The sequence below is a fragment of the Pogona vitticeps genome, chromosome 3 (genome assembly GCF_051106095.1).
Source record: "Pogona vitticeps strain Pit_001003342236 chromosome 3, PviZW2.1, whole genome shotgun sequence".
Taxonomy (NCBI): domain Eukaryota; kingdom Metazoa; phylum Chordata; class Lepidosauria; order Squamata; family Agamidae; genus Pogona; species Pogona vitticeps.
The window spans coordinates 114122307-114139695 of record NC_135785.1 but is presented as its reverse complement, the minus strand read 5'-3'; the positions used below and the strand labels follow the sequence as shown (position 1 = coordinate 114139695).

Sequence of the window (17389 nt, the reverse complement as noted above, 5' to 3'; positions counted from 1 at the left end):
GGTGTTTAGCTATCTGTGTTTGTCAGTTCAACTGCTAGGCCCCTATGGAATAAGGTTGGGTTACCCAATATAAATAAAATATTTGAATGAAGGTGTGCTCCTCTTTTACTCTGGAGAGGGGGAATATGGAATGACATCCCATCTGCAGAAGAGGAGGAAATAATGTTTCAATTAATGCATTAATTCAACATTAGTAGTAACATTTATAATTAATGTTAATTCAGTGGTAATTACTATGTTAATTCAGTGAGTTCCTGTCACCAGTAAACTGCTAGGGTTGTTTTTTTTGTTTGTTTTTTTGCAGATAATTAATTTCTGTGGACTTGTTTATGTGACTAGGTTACTCTCAAGTAAATGTGTGTATAATTATATCATAAATCCTTTAGGTTCTAGTCCTGTACTTACTAAAAATACATCAAGTTAGAGTAAACATGGATAGGCTTACAGTGCAAAGAGGTGAAGAGCTGAAAAAAACAAATGCTACACAATAGGTATTAATGCTGCCTACTGCAATTTATCTTCTTGCATTCATTGGGACTCCCTTCATCATTAAGGCGTGCAGAACTGTAGCATTAAAGCAGATCTTGTATCCATAGGATTGTTCAGAAGCTGGAAAAGATAAAGTAGGGACAGACAGTTTCTAGTGGGTGGTAAATCTGCCCAGAGGCACATTCAGTGTGCACTGTCAAATTTTTGTTACATGAAAAAGATTGCATTTTCACTTTGAAACAAATAACATGCTCCATTGATACTTTTGTTTCATTTAAACTGGAGTAGGCAATTTAAATCGATCTTTGGCTACTGTCTTCAGCATGTCTCTCCTGTTGCCATTTAGGAAGAAAACTGGGGTAAAATAAACCACTGAAACTCTTCTTTGTCTTTATGTGGAAATAGCCATTGAAAACAAAAGAAGAAACAGATCAACCCAACGAAGAAATATTTGCTTTAAAGCAGGGGTCTCAAACTCAATTTACCTGGGGGCCACTGGAGGCAGAGTCTGGGTGAGGCTGTGCCACATCAGATTTCCAACAAGAAAAGCTTTGTAAAAAAAAAAGCCAATCTTTTCAAATTTCTTTATTTTTTAACACAAAATAAGATGAAAAAATAAATAAACAAATTAAGAATTAATAAGAAAATCAACCAATCGGTGGTGGTAATAATAATAATAATAATAATAATAATAATAATAATAATAATAATAATAATGTTTCTATATGTGGTTTCTTCTATATCTGCTGTATTCAGATTCAAATGTCTGCATTAACAGTTCTTTAACCTTTAATCTTCTTATGAACATGAATTGTCCTGAACATGAATGGAACATGGAAGAACATGAACTGAACATGGCTTCTCTTGCCTACTCCTTGCTGCTAGAGACCTGGCAGCACTTCCTCTTGCATAGCTGAGCCACATTTGGCTTGAGATAGGAAGCAGTTGAGACCCTCAGTATGGCTTGAAGATGATCATCAGTCAGTCTGGACATGTACTTGGACTTATTGAAGTTCAAGGTGAAGAGCTTTTTGCACAAGTATGTGCTCCCAAAAAGGCACATGGTCCGATTGAACAATCAGGACAGCTCAGGGAAGCTGGGGGTCAAATCTCTCAAAAATTGCCCAAGCTTGTCTGCTTTTCCACTCACTTCCCTGAACTTCGCTTTGAGTTCAGAGTTGCACTGCAGGTCAATGAACTCCATTTGAAGCACAGGAGGGGCATCTTGCACATTAAAGGAGAAGGGGGTCTGCAAAAATTTGAAATATGGCTCTGTGCATCCAGAAGGGGGGCCCTCTCCCTGCCCAGCAGTCTTCTCCCTCAGGGGTTTGGCACCACTGGGGCTTGTGCTTTTAGGTTTCTCTCCCCCTGCTCTTTGTGGGTCACCTGGAGAGGCTGCTGCTGCTGTCGCCTCGTCCTCTCTGCGCTTCTCCATTCCCCGCCTCACGCTCCTCCACTCCCTGTGCACACGCACACACCCCTAGCAGCTGCATGCACCCCTTCTGCAAGGCTGGCCCCATCAGTAATCTCTTCCCTTATCCAAGGGCTAATGGGGCTTCCTGGGGCTTCTTGACTCCCACTCTGGCAAGATGCTGTGGTCTTGCCCAGTGTGGCTCAGGGAAATGGGGGGGAGGGGAGCATGTGTGAGAAGGCTGTTCTCTTGGCAGCACCCCCTCCCACGGCACATCTGGGCAGGAAGCAGAGGAGTGCCAGGCGGGGGGGAAGGAAAAGCGCAGAGAGGATGAGGCAACAGCAGCAGCAGCCTCGCCAGGTGACCCGCGAAGGGGGGGGGGAGAGAGAGAGACCTAAAAGCAGAAGCTCCAGTGGCGCCAAACCCCTGAGGGAGAAGACTGCTGGGCAGAGAGAGGGCTTCCCTTCTGGATGCGTGGTCGCTTCAGGGGGGCAGGTGGGACCCATCCTCTACAAGGTGGGGAGGAAGCCCCACGCTCGCCAAGTAGGTATCGCCTCCGCTGCTCCCACTCCTTAAACTTTCATATTAAGGCAAGGGCCACAAACTATGGTCCCGCGGGCTGCAATTGGCCCCTGGGCTGCATGTTTGAGACCCCTGTTTTAAAGGGTTCTTATTGATTTGCTGAATAATCTCAGCAGGGTGATTTGCTGCCGGATTTGGGTAGCAAATTTTTTTGAGGAAGCTAGGGCTTACAAAAATAGTCTTGTGGCGTGTTGTCTACCTAGATAAGTGTTTCCCCCGGGGGTGTGTGTCACAAAGTCTTTTCTGGAGGGGGTGTTTGTGATTCACCTTATATTTGTTACAACCATTGTTAAATAATTTCTTCCTTGACCTTTGGAGCAGGCTATTAAAGTTAGTGTGTAAGTGTATGTATGGAGAAACTGGCTCTTTGGAGGAAGAAAAAATCAGTTTAATCATCACCCTCTTGAGTATGATTCTCTATCCAATTGTGTATCCACCTGACACTTGATCTATCCATCCCACACTTACTTAGTTTGCTAATCAGGATATCATTGAACACTTTTTCAAAAGCTTTTCTGAAGTAAAGATGCACTACGTCTACCTGATCAAAAAAGAGATCAAACTAGTTTGGCAGGATTTGTTCTTGACAAATCCGTGTTGGCTTCTAGTTATTACTGCATTGTTTTCTAGGTGCTTGCACAATGACCACTTTATGATCTGTTACAGAATTTTGCCTGCGATTGATGTCAGGCTGACTGGCCTGTAATTCCCAGGTTCCTATTTTTTGCCCCTTTTGAAGATAGGGACAACATTAGCTCTCCTCCAATCCTCTGGCACCTCTCCTGTTTCCCATGATATCCAAGAAAATAATGGATACCGGTTCTGATAGTTCTTCAGCCAGTTCCTTTAGTGCTCTCAGATGCAGTTCATCTGGCCTTGGAAACTTGAACTTGTTCAAGGTGGTAAGATATTCCTTGACTATTTGTTTATCAGTCTCCAGCTGCAATCCTGCCCCCCTACACTTTCACTTCCAATGTGTTTGGAAGTTCATAGTCTGTCTTATTGGAAAAGACTGAACTAAAATAGGAATTGAGCACCTCTGCCTTTTCTTTGTCCGGTGTTATCATTTTTCCATCTCCATTGCAGAGCTGTGCCACTATGTCTTTTGTTTGTCTTTTGCTACTCACATACCTATAAATGCCTTTTTATAGTTTTTAGTGTCCCTAGCTAACCTCAGCTTTTGCCCTCCTAATGCCATCCCTGCATTTCCTTGCTACTTGTCTGTACTCCTCCTTGGTGGCCTGGCTTTCTTTCCTGTACATGTCTTTTTTGTTTTTTAAGTCCTCCCTGAGATTTTTGTTAAGCCACACTTGCCTTTTTTGCTGCCTCCCCCCTTTTTTTTCTTGTTGAAATTGTTTATAGTTATGTTTTTAGAATTTCTTTTTTTTAAAGGCTCCCACTAGAAGGTGCTATCTTATTTAGTTCTAATGTTGCTAGCAGTTGGAACTAACTGAGACAACATATTTTACAATCTGCTGGTCCCTGGGAAGTGTCCTGTCCTGTCCAGTAGAAAGCAGGGGTAGTAGCAAGACAGTTTGTTCTAATTTTATTGTGATGGAGAGAGTTAAAGAGACAGCCAGATACTCACATGAATAGTTTAACATCTCTGAATAGTGTGATGAATTGCAGGAGTAATCAGCTAAGTAATAGCCACTGAGTTTAGTTCTTTTGCAAAGTGCTTCATGAAAATCTTGTAATCACCAGTGTGCTTTCTAATCCACATATAAAAAAGAACCAGCTTTGAGAAAACATCCTCCTCAGTTGTACAGAGAAATTTTTAAATTTATTCCTGGTGATTAGACAAGAGGCCTGCTTCAAGTTTATATATACCCATCAAGATCAGTGTTTGACTTTAGACAACCCTTGATGCAAGATGCTGGGTGAAGTCTCTTAGAATCGAGGCTTATTTAACATTTATGAGTACCACTGGCCAGTTGTACAAGAGCTTGGCAGTGCCATTTCTTGTGAATGCCAGGGCTCTGCCCCTGGAAACAGGTAAAAGTGTCCACGAGGGCATTTTGTTTACTACTGCCAGTCTTAAGCACCTTTAAGATTCAGGAAATGATTTTTGGATTCATGTTAGGTATTTCCAAACACACTTGAGTTCTGGTATTTCCATCTTTCTCTCAGTGAAATATTGGCCTCTGGTAAGAGCTGCAGCTCAGCTTCTTGTCCTTCCCCAGATTACAGGAATTTGTTGCTTTTTCAAGCAAATGTGGATTTAAATTAAATTGATTTTAATTAAATTGATTTTAATCACAATTTAAACTTTTAAAAATCTGATTTCTTGACAATTTAAGTTAAAAAAAATCAATTTTTTATTTAAATTGTAAATCACAGGTAGCGATAATGAGGGTCCAGCCCCATGGTGCCAGATGGTCCACTCACTGATCCGCTGCCACCGCATGCTCCACAATTTTTCCAGTACTCTGGAGCTTGCGATCGGCGAGCCACACTTTGACCTGGCAGGGAGGCTTGTCGTCCCACCTCCTCTCAGGAGTGGTGAGCCGATTGTGAGCTCTGGAGTCATTGGAAGGATTGCGGATCCCACGGCAGCGGCGGATCAGTGAGTGGACCGTCTGGCCCCATGGGGCTGGACCCTCGTTATCACCACCTGTGATCTACTCCCTACATAGGCAAGAATTTGCAGCAGTTCTGACTTAGCATTTCATGTAAATCAAGATGACGTGACTTCAGTGTAGAGTGATTTGGTGTTCTTATCTAAAAGCTATCCATCAGGTGTAATCACCTGCTGTGCTTATTTATTTATTTATTATTTATTTATTTAACTTATGTGCCGTTCACTCTACCCAAAGGTCTCTGGAAGGCTTACAACAATGTACTTGTAAACCTATTCTTGATCAGTGGTTCTTAACCTTTGTTACTCAGGTGTTTTTGGATTGCAACTCCCAGAAGCCTTCACCATTAGCTCTGCTGGCTGGGGTTTCTGGGAGTTGCAGTTCAAAAACACCTGAGTAACAAAGGTTAAGAACTACTAAAACTGAACCTTTGAAAAGTCTTGTTACTGTTCTATAACACACTTTTAAATGTATACCTTTCGTGGGGTTAGCTTTGATATTTTAACAAAGTGTTCATAAAATCCAAATTAGCCATATGCATATTCACATATCTAAATAGATGGGGTGGTGACGGGGAAATTTTTTAATGGCATTCTAATGGTTCCAAGAGGCATATTTGCTTATTGTCAGACTTGTGGAAGGGAATAATTTAGTAGTGCTAACAGTTGATGGCTGAAAGCCTGTCTTGCAACCATATGATACAGAAAGTTGATGACAGCATCAACCATGGCCATATTTCAGGAATTAAACATTTCTGACCTCTCCTTCAGGGATTCAAGGCTTCATTTGTGGTCATTTTGTCCTGGGGAAGCCTTTGAGGGCCATGTGACTGGGGTAGGATCTTTAATGTCTGAAATGTGGTGGTGATGGGATTAGTACAAGCAGCAGCAATGTTCAAATATTAAGGACTTCCCCAAGAACCTTGGGGAGGGAGGGAACTGAAAACTTAATTCACAAAATATGGCTGTTGCTGATGATGTTATCAATCTTATGCAGTGTAAAATTGTGCAACAGAATTTAAGCCAACGTAGTACTTTAAAAATAAAAGAGCACACTGCTTATTCCATTTTATGTGATCCTGTGCAGTTGTTGATGCACTATTTGCCATAATAATGGGAGTATAAGAATTCTTAGACCCTGCAGATTTCATAAACTGAATCAATTTTGTACTTTCCACAACACAGGTACTCTGAGGAATGCATTGGCAGCAGTAAAACTACTTGTGAAAATAATGCAGTAATAAGCTCAAATAAGCTTATAAATGACTTTACAGCTTTGATTGCTTCAGTAAATTGTTCATCTCCCTGTTTTTCGGCATATTTAACTTGCTAGCATGTCAACTAATAAATAATTTGACAGACTAGTTGTTTATTTGTAAACACACTTATAATGGGTCAAGCCTGTTTCAGCTTGGTAGAACTTTTTTTCAGGGTAGAAATGTGCAAGCTTGGGAAAATCAGGACCCCCGAGAGAGAGTCCTTCTCTATTTTTCTGTGTTCTTCTGGGATGTCGATATTTTATATCTGAGTAAACTTGCATATGTTGCAAAAGTTATGGAGCTGGTTACAACTTACCAGTTCTTAACATTGTTGTGGATAGCTCCACAGTCTGCAGCTACTGTGAAGAGTGCAAATTCCATAAGGAATCATCATGGCCATTTCTAGAAAAGTATTATGATGCCTTTATGCAAATCTCTGCATGCCCAGTGACCACACTTGAAATAACATGTATGGTTCTGATTGGTATAGCTCTGTGGACACTGGAGGGAAGGAGAAGGTATTTTGAAAAGGGTTGGAAAGAGGCAGAAAAGGCTAATCAAAATGATCAGTACGGTGGAAGCAAACTTTTGAGAGGAAATTTCAGAATATTTGGAACCTTCTAGGCTAGACAAAAATGTGCCAAATCATATAGGTATATAGAACCATTCAGAGAGTGAAAAAAGTAGAGGAAATCGGTTGTAACACATGAGCGGGATAGTGCTGTTGCTCTCATGTATTCCCATTGGCTCCCCATAAGTTTTTGATTAGCCTCTACATTTGTTAGCTTTGGAGATTGCATTATGGGTACTCCGGTAATGCTGCTTTTGAATCATGGATATGGCTTTCTGCTGATGTCCGTCAGATTTCTAAGGTTCTGTGTAAGTTATAGAGTTCCTAAGTTATCTCAATAGCTGTAGCTAAGCTTCCATGAATCAAAACTTATCAAATACTACTGTCTCCTTAGTTCCCCAGTGGTAGAAAGTTTGAAAACTCAGTTTAATAGCATAATGGGCATGGATAGCCTTTAACCTGAACACTGGAATAAAAATTGTTATTAAGAATCTTTGGTGCATATTTTAAAAGTTACTTTTTTATTTGTGGGCTGCTCTTTTATGATACAGAGAACCATGTTTTGGAGTAATGCCTTAGCTCTTAAAAAACATAGTCACACCACTGTTGGCATTTAAGGCCTTGCAAAATCTGGGATAAAAATGTGACCAGTGAGAGTTACTGTGCATAGGTATGGAATGCCAGGTCTTCAAATCATAACCTTCAAGACTAGAGGAACTTCAGAGTAAGTGTGCACTGATAATAGGATTTAACTCTGAGGAAACATGATTAGGTCTGGACAGTTGTGAAAGTGGACAATGAATGCATGCAATCATGTAGTATCTTAACTCACTAAGGAGTAAGGATACAGTTATAAAATGGTCTGATTTTTATCTTCTCATTTTTATCTTTATTATTTAATGACTTTATATACCGAGTGCGAATGTTAGAGAAAAGACATTTTTCTTTTGCTTCATTCAAATTTTCACTAGTAACTTCATGTACGGGCTAAGCATGACTTGTAGAGATGCAGTTTCTTTGCTAAAATGGTATATACTTGTATTTTTGAAAGTTGGATGGGGTTCTGTAGTGTAATGACACTAACCATGCTCTTTTTTTATAAAAAATCTCTATAGGCTTCTGTAAAGACCCGGAGATACTTCAGTCATCCAGAAGGAAAGGCCCACTGAATTGTAGAGATGTCTTCCATTTCGTATAATAGCATACTTCCACCTTCCCATGTTGGTTGATGAAGAACTCCTCCCTATCCCCCACAATGTTTGAATTATCTGTTTTATTTTTACTGGTATGCTATGGATGGATGATTTTTGAGTTGGCGCTACAGAACATGAAGAGACATCTGTTCTTTTTTTGTTGAATGCTTTTGGAAGAGTCACTAATTGGATTTGAGAATAAATCTATGGGTGACCCTTGTTCTTGGGAAGTTATTGGTCAGCCATGGTAAAACTTGCCAACCCACTTTATACAGAGTGGATTCTCGAAGCTATACAAAAAGTTAAAAGGCAAAAGCAGAGACCATCAGAAGAAAGAATTTGTCATGCCGTCTGTGTGTCCCATGGATTAGATAAAAAGACTGTTTCTGAACAGCTGGAGCTAAGTGTTCAAGATGGCTCTATTCTCAAAGTTACCAACAAAGGCCTTGCTTCCTACAAGGACCCAGATAATCCTGGGCGTTTTTCTTCTGTTAAACCCAGTGATCTTCCCAAGTCTGTTAAAGGATCCAGGGGAACTTGTAATGAGCTTCGGAATGTGGATTGGAATAAACTTTTGCGAAGAGGAATTGAAGGGCTCCAGGAACCAAATGGCTCTTCCCTCAGAAACATAGAAAAATACTTGAGAAGTCAACATGATCTTGCAGGTATTTTCAACAACCCTGTGTTTCAACGAAGATTACGATTGGGGGCCAAACGTGCAGTAAATAATGGGAGAATATTAAAAGAAGGACCTCAATATAGGGTGAACTATGGCAGCTTGGAAAGCAAAGGAAGATCTAAATACAGTTCATTTACAATCTCCCTCCCACCTGTCAGTCTTTTGCCTCATGAAAAAGACCAGGTAGGTGTAATTATATTGTTTCAGTGGTTGCATGCTGATCTATATGTTTTAAAGATGTGTTCTTAGTATATGGGAAGTTAATTCTATTTTATACTATTAACCTTGGTTGCCTCATTCAGGGAGATTATACTTTATACAGTGGTGCCTCGCTTAATGAGCGCTTCATTTAACAATGAATTGGCTTAGCAATGGCTTTTTCGGAGCGATCTTGCGCTCTGTTTAACGATGTTCCCTATGGGTGATTTTCTCATAGCGATGTTTGGGACCATGCGTCGCATAGCGATGACAGTTTGGGTCCCCCTGTTTTGCTTAATGATGGTTTTAACAGCCTCATGTTGGCTGTTTTTTATATGTTTAAAAATGTTTAGAATGCTTGAAATCATAAGTGCACTTAATAATCCCTTTGTTAAACTAATTTGACTTTGTTCCGACTCTTTTTAAATTTGTTGTAATTTTCCCCCCATTGAGATGCATTGAATAGGTTTCAATGCATTTCAATTGGGGAACCACGTTTCGCTTAGCGATGTTTCCTGTGGCGATTTTTGCTTAAGGACGGCAATCCGTTCCCATTGGAACGAATTATCCGGTTTTCAATGCATTTCTATGGGAAACCGCGTTTTGCTTAGTAATGTTTTCCCATAGCGATGATTTTTTTGGAACCAATTAAAATCGTTAAGCGAGGCACCACTGTATTTAGGATACTTTGATATGTGAGTAGTAGCCCATATATTGACAAAAACGTGTATATCTACCAAATGGTACTGAGGCATTTCAGTATTTTATCAGTGAAAGTGAATGAAAAGTTTTGATTTCTCCTGCAAAATGAAAATGAATGAGCCTGTATGCAAACTCTATATGTTCTTGTCTGGTAGGAAAGTAATTGGAATCTAGCTGTATAAATCTTCTTGCTCCAGAGCATCCATTTTTGTTTCTGGGATATTACATTTGCTTCCAAATGAGGAATTTAATGATGTTGTGAATTCTTTAGTACCGATCAGAGTTGCTGATCTCCCTGTGAAATTGAAAACAGCAGCAGTGTCATAAAGAAATACAGCAAGGAACTCCTTTGGCAATTCCCCATAGTCATCCTATTTTTGAAAGTGTGGTTGTTTGCAAGTATTGCCATGTACTAGATGGCAGGATTTCTGTTCCATTTCTTGCCAGCACAATGCAATTTGTCATTTCTGTTCTCAAACTGAAGCATCAAGACTGTGGCACTATCAGGTTTATTGACTGAATCCTGTATATGGCAGGTGAATATAATGAAGTCTCCATTGTAACTTTTAGCGCCCTTCTGGATTACTGTGTTGAGTGCATAGCTGCTCATTTTTTAGGTCTCCTGCTTTTTTTCTTGTTTTCTTTTTAAAACTTTTCCTTCTCCTCTTCTTTTGCTAATCTTTCCTAGAGACCAGAGGAAAAATTACTTATTGGACCACAGTTCTGACCAGCATAGCCAGTAACTTTCTCACATTCTGCTGGGGCCTTTACAGGGTTTACTGATTAAGAAATTGTCTAGTAAAATTTTGGAGATACCTGTGTACTTCAGAGTTAAATCAGAAGCTGCTTGTGTACATTTATTTATTCAGCTTGTATGCCACTTCCTTTAGTGCCAAGGCACTACTCTGTGCGGTTTACAATAGATAAAATTCTATATGTAGTCAGTTTTTCCTCAGTGTTCCCCAAAAACATCTGAAGAAATTGAAGAAATAATACAGCTTTACTTTTCACAGTATTACACCAGTAAACGGACTCTCAGTAAAGGGCCCTCCTTGCTGACTGCATTTGCTTTTGCAGGGAAAAGATGCATTATCTGTTATTCACTGGCTACTTTGCAAGAGATTGGTCAGCAGGCTGAAAGCTGAGAAGGGCCTGCCATATCCTTGTAACTGATGGGTGCAGAAAAATTTGTGGATTGATCAGTAGTACTTAATAGGTTTTGTCTTCATGTAGATGTTTAGAATTCCTCTTTGCTGTTAACATTATAGGATCTCAAAAAATGGCATGATTCAGCAAATAATCTCTTGATTAAGCTTATTCTAAAATACAAATATGTGACCATAGACAAAGATGTATAGGTCCATTACATTTTGGGTTGATTTCGCAGCTTAAATCATGTCCTTTCCTTTTTGCCATTGAAAAGGAACATGTGCAATTTATTCTCAGAATTGTTACAATTTTGTAATTGTAGGCACATTGTGTTTTACAATTAATATAGCAAGACTTTAGTATGAAATAAAAGACCTTGATGGTTTTTGTATCTGCTTTTTTACCTGTTTTATGTTTTCTTTCATGAAAAAAATGCTGAGTTTATAAGATAGATTCATAAAATCTGTTTTTGCTGTTGGAAGTTCAGTGTTCAGCAATGTCACATGGAACAGCCACCTTCAACCCAATGTCTATTCATTGCTCTGGACTGCCACCCCCACCATCTCTAGCCAGCATAGCTATTAGCCATGTTAGCTAGGGATGATGAAGCTAGTAGCCCAACAGGAGTTCAGCAGGAAGGCACAAGCTTGAAGAATGTTAATGTAGAATGTTATCTGAGCCTTTCTGTAACCTCTTGTAACATATCTAATTCATGAATTGCCCTGTGCTGCTGTTGTTCTTAGTAAGAGAAAGTGTCTGGACAGGATTTCTTCATAATACCTTAGTATTGGGGTATCCCATACAATGTCGTAAAGGATCCCTTGGGGAAAAAGAAGGTCTGCATCTTCAGACTAGTGCACCCCTCCTTTCGGTGTCAAAGGGAAAACCTTACTGAGGGTGATAGAAACTAGGTTTGGCGAAAGCACTAGTCAAAAGATCCTTTCAGAAGTGAAGGTGCATGCCCTGCCATCCTTGAAAAGACCAATGGAGGTGGGCAGGTTTTGTGCTGTAACGAGGGTCTGTGTCTTAGACCTAATTTGGATCATTGTATATTAGGACACGACATTTTAGAATATGAGCATGTATCTGCAGCTCCAAAACTCTTTAAATTTAGATTTCCTTCTATATGTTGCATTATCAAAAGACTTTGAGCCACTGTAACTGAGGTATTTTTAATTCCCTTTTGGCATGTGGGTTAGGTCTGTGAAATTAATGACTCATTGGTGATTGGCCAGTTGATGCATGTTGGCTAAAAATTATCTTGTAGGTCTCAACTGATGCAAGTGTTTGTCTTTCAGGGTGGTATAAAAAGGATATTGGTTTCTATAACCAAACATGAGAATTTTCTTGCTCAATACATTGTACTACACAAGAGAAAGGAAAGCAGATATTATAGAAGCTGTTATTGTTGGGGACAGATGCCAGCATTAGCATGAGTGGATTAGTTATTTTGTTTATGTGCTATACTGTCTTGATTGCTAGTGAATGTACAACAAGTACAGAATCATCAGATTATTTTCCCTTTCTTGTGGTGCTGTACAGAGACTCTTGATATAGAATGTGTCTAGTGTAAGAGATTTTTCTAGATTGGTGGCTTGTGCTCCAAATGTTTCCTTGCTAGGTCATGGCCAGAAGCAAAGTTCAGCATGATTGGATGAGTTAGACTTTGAATATATTGACCAGAAGCAGCTAGTACACCAATTACTTCATACTTTGAGGCTTTTCTTCTTTCAGTCAACTGATGGTATGGTGGGAGGTGCCTGGAGAAAGAAGTCAGAAATCGCACTGAGCTTTTTTAGATTCCAGTTGATGCTTTATAAGACTAAGTTTGAGAGCTTCTTATGAAAACAAAATAAAATGCATACAGCTGAAGTTGTTTAGTTTGTGAATGTTCTTTTTTTATAACTGAAAGATCCTAATATTAATAGTAAATCTTGCTATTTGGTAAAGTGGACTGTAGTACATGGAATTTATATCATAAATAAGTTGTTAGTCTCTGTAAAATACACAGAACAGTTCAGCAAAGTAACATGACTACAATACTGGAAATTCTTGTAGTACTGTAGGTGGTGGTCTTTGTTGAGTTGACATTGCAAAAGTAGTCAAAAGAAACTAGAGAGGAATACTGCTAAGTTTAATGGGTATATATCTCCTACTTATGGCTGGAATTCTTGCAACAAATGTTGGACTCAGTTGAGTTGAATTTTGCAACCTGTAGTCATACACTTCCATTGTTGCACTTGAGTCCTGCATCAATTGGACTGATTTCTTTTTTCAGAAGCCATCATTAGGCAAGGTGGTCATATGTCATTGGTGCTTGCCATAGAGGGTAAAATTCAAAACTTCACAAAGTAGGTAAATAATACTAGTTTTGGAAGTGGTGTGCTGTCTTGGCTAACAGTCACAGCACCAGCTCTTTTGTAGAACTATGGATTGCCTAGAATTTTTTTAAATCAAGCAAGGATAAGTTTAATATGTACAGTAAACTGTTTCCTTATACTCAAACTTTACGAGTTTAAGAAATTGAGTTGGTACAACACATGGTATTTTTTTAAAAAGAAAAAAAATTACATAGGTTTAAAAACAACATATAGACCTCAATGTTAGGAAGCTGAAATGGAAAAACACTTAATACTTTTAGAGGAAAAACTTGATAAATAAATACTCCTTTAATGTAATAAAGGAGTAGCAATAAACTTGGATATTGCTATATTACAATTATGCAGAGCAAGGCTGCAGTTCTACTTAATTTGGGAGAGTAAACCTTTTCAAACACACTGTGATTTGTTTCTGAAGAGAGATGCTTTGAACAGGCCGCAAGCAACATAAAACTATCAGACAAAATTAGCTATTCAGAACATGTTTTTAACATACATTCCACTCAAACTCAGTAGATGTATGCTTGAAAAACAGTATAATTCGAAGTATGTATCTCTAATTGGTGTGTGGCAGTAGTTCATTTTCTGATTGTAAAATTTGGAGCTTTATGGATTAGGTAAGTGGAAGGTTTTAAAAGAATTGAAAGAGCAGAAAACTTGTTTTTAAAAAACTCTTTCCATAGACTTGGGAGTTACAAAGGTCTTGGTCAGTTTATTTCATGTTGTAGAGAGGACAAAGGCATCTAAATCAGAGGCAGACTGTGTAGAGTATAAAGGTTTTTATGCCATGTCTCAGACTCTAGTTTTTAGGAAAAACTTTGAAGATGCCGTCTATTTTCCTGCCACTGAAAGTACTTTACCAGCATCACATCCCAGCAGTGCTTCTTGTTTTGTGATCCTGACAAACACAATAGCTGCATAATCATTAGTATGCAGCGTTTTGTGTTGAGAAATCCTGCAGCACTGTAACTGTTATAAAATTATTTTAAAATACGATTGCACCCTTTATCATGAAAGAGTAAATACTGCATAAAAATTCTTAACTTTTCCAGGGAAGAAAACATTTAAAAGTTATCTGGAAAAAGTTTTATTTCCTAATCTTTTTCTGATCACTCTTCCAGTTTTCACATCATTATTTCCTTAGGCAACCTTCTTAAAGTTCTAAATGCAGTGTAGATTTCCAGGAGAGCTCTCAGGTGATTAAAGGGATGATTTTAAATTATTTTATACAGTAAATGTATTAGTTGTTTTAACATTGAAAAAAACACCTCTCCTTGCACTGTATGGGGTCAGTGGCGGTGGGGAGTGGAAAGACTTGAACAGAGATTGTGTAGTAAAAAGGGGGTTATTCAGCAGGTGTTGTGCAGAAACTTGGCATATACAACAACTTTTGCAGGTGCCAAAGCATATAATTTTATATATTAATGAATTATATGCACTTGTGACTACAACTTTGCAGACATTCCAGTTTCATTATGTTATAGCTATGTTGATTTGCAGTGCAATTATTTTTTCTAGTTTATTGTGTGTGATCATGCTTGCTTTTTGACCTGGGACTAAAATGTAGCCTTTTCTAGGAACCATAAATTCAAGGCTTTTAAAAAGGAAGAAATCTGCCATATGACCATGTGTTGTGTTACTGCCCTTGTGGGGTGTTTCTGTTTTTGCTTTTATAGATGTTTTTTTCTATACCGCTTTTTCTTGGGGAAAACGTTTTGTGTTTACTCTCTTAAAACCTGTAGGCTTAACCTAAGCAGTAGCATGTGCCAAAATTACTCTAGGAAAATTGCTGGAGGGCACATGCTTCTGAAAGAAAATGACATAGATACGTGAGTACTATTTTAGATAGTACTTTGTTGTTTTGTGCCATCAAGTTATTTCTGACTTATATAGTGACTTATAGTGATGTCCAAAAGTTCTAGCATTAGCAGACCTCTTTTGTTCTTACAAATGCCATGATTTCTTCTATTGAGTCCATCTGTTCCATGTTAGTGTGAGGCTCCCGTACAGGAGGCCTATGTAGGAGTGCCGTCGCTCCCGTCGTGGACCCAAATTACCCAAACCTTACCCCCTCCTTCTCCACCCCGTCACGAGGATGAGCAGGTTGATACTGAGGGATTAGGAGTAATACCTGAAGAACCAGGAACCCAAAAGATTGGGGTAGATACCCGAGACTTGACTCAGGTGTTGAAAGAGTTAACCCTGACACCAAAGGGGGAGAAGGTTTCGGCGGGAAAAGGAAGGGAGGAGATAGAGGCAGCCGCCGGGGATATAAGGGGAAAGCAGGAAGAGATCCCAGGTGGCTTGGAATGGATCTGGGTGGAAGATCCGTGAACCGGCAGGTGGGAGCAGGTGAAGGTGCTGCATGAGGAGGCGGAGAGAAGAAGGAGACCAAGGCCTGAAACCCCGACCCTCTTATTGGGGGGAAACGGAGGCTAAAGATTGGAGGCGTAAATTGAGAGAGGAGAGAGAGGCTGTGTTGAGGGAGATAGAAAAGAAAAAGGCATGGCATATGGAGGAATTGCGGAAGATGGGGGTTTACCCGGACCCTGGTTGGAAGGCCCCGGAGAAGAGTCGACCCTATGGGGCTGGAGTGGCGATGAAGAAACCCTTCCCTTGAACCTACCGGGTGATGGTATCCCTGAAACCGGAGGGCCAGTGAAGGATGTAACTGGTCCTTGGACTGTGGAAGAGACTAACCCCTTTTTGGGAAGTTTGTAGACACCCTTGCGCCCTAGACCCGAGGCTCAAGAGAAGTTAAATGAAGTTAAGCAAACTGTTCCTGTTAGCGTTAATGTTCCAATAAATACTGAACCTGTTGGATTGTTTAACCGGTCTCAGCCTTTATTGAGTGTGACTGACCCCACAGCAAATGAACCCTCACAGTTAGGTCTTTTGCTTTCTCTGCTTCTTTCTTTCCCTTGCATTATTGTTTTGTTGAATGAATCTTGTCTTTTCATGATACATCCATGGCATAATAGCCTCAATCTAAGCATTAATAGTTTCTAATGAGAGTTCAGGATTCATCTAGAATCCATTTATTTGTCTTTCTTTCAGTTCATGAGATCTGTGAAGCTCTCTTCAAATGTCATATTTTTAATGAATCATTTCTTTTCTTCTTAGCATTCTACATTGTTTGGCATTCACATTTGAACCTAGTCAGGAGTAACAGGAATCTGCACCAGATCAGGATGATCTTGGCTTTGAGCTCCAACAACACATCCTTGTACTTCTGAATGTTTTGTAATTCCATTGTAACTGCTGCAAATCAGACGTCTGTTTTCTTCTGCAGTCTACGTTTGGATTAATGGTTGAACCAAAGTATAGAAAATACTAAAGTTTTTAAAAAAGTCTTTGAAAAAGCAAAATTCTGCGTCGGGAGAAAATGTCTTTGGTTATTTACTGTGAACTAAAATCTGGAAAGTTTATTTTGATAAGCTTATTAATAAGTTTAATTATTAATTAAGCTTATTAATAAGCTTAATTAATAATTAATGTGACCAGAGCACAGAGTGCTGTCTTCTGAAGATGCCGGCCACAGAGGCTGGCGAAACGTCAGGAAGAACAACCTTCAGAACATGGCCAAAGAACCCGAAAAACCCACAACAACCGTTATTAATAAGACTTCTTCCAGTACAATTAAAACAAGCCAGCAATCGTAATTTGCCTTTAAGTAGTAGATTCTGGTACTGAGAAGGCAAGAAGTGTATAGACAACTTTTATTCATTTGCAAGAAGTGTATAAATAACTGAAATATTGTCATAAATACATATACTTATAAGGTTGACAGACAGATGTATTTAAATTAAGTGCTTCAGCTTCTGCCTTCTTCAGTTGATATCTTGGGCATCTGTTTCAATCAGGGCTGTTTACAAAGTCATCAGCATATGCTTCTTCCTAACATTTCTGTAAAGTTCAGCTTTTTAAAAAAGGCTGTTGCTAAGTTGTAAATGCATACTGACATGAGGGCATGTTATCATGCATCCAATTGTTTTTGAAGCAGTTAGTCCTGTCGCTTTGCAGATGGTTAGAAAATTCTCTTTCTAGTGGGTGGATGTGTATTTATTCTCTCAATGAATTAAGTTTACCTTTTGTAATTCATTGAGTTCTTCAGATCAGGCACTGAACATCTGCTGTAGGGTGTTTTACCCCCGCCTCCATTGTTTGATACAAAGATTATGCTAAGGGGTGTCCTGACTG

General features: G+C 39.3%; 1 protein-coding gene across 11 annotated transcripts in view; it reads left to right on the top strand.

Moving 5' to 3' along the window:
• Positions 1-17389, top strand: part of KAT6B (lysine acetyltransferase 6B) — a 168206-nt gene that overhangs the window by 24205 nt on the left and 126612 nt on the right. For 10 of the 11 annotated variants that reach the window (XM_078391092.1, XM_078391096.1, XM_020796145.3 and 7 more), the window contains one exon: positions 8006-8945. In XM_078391092.1, coding sequence (XP_078247218.1) covers positions 8328-8945 — 618 coding nt within the window. In that variant the 5' untranslated portion in view covers positions 8006-8327. Of the gene's footprint in view, positions 1-7015; positions 7615-8005; positions 8946-17389 lie in introns of those variants that run through there. The other variant, XM_078391093.1, reaches the window with a different exon arrangement.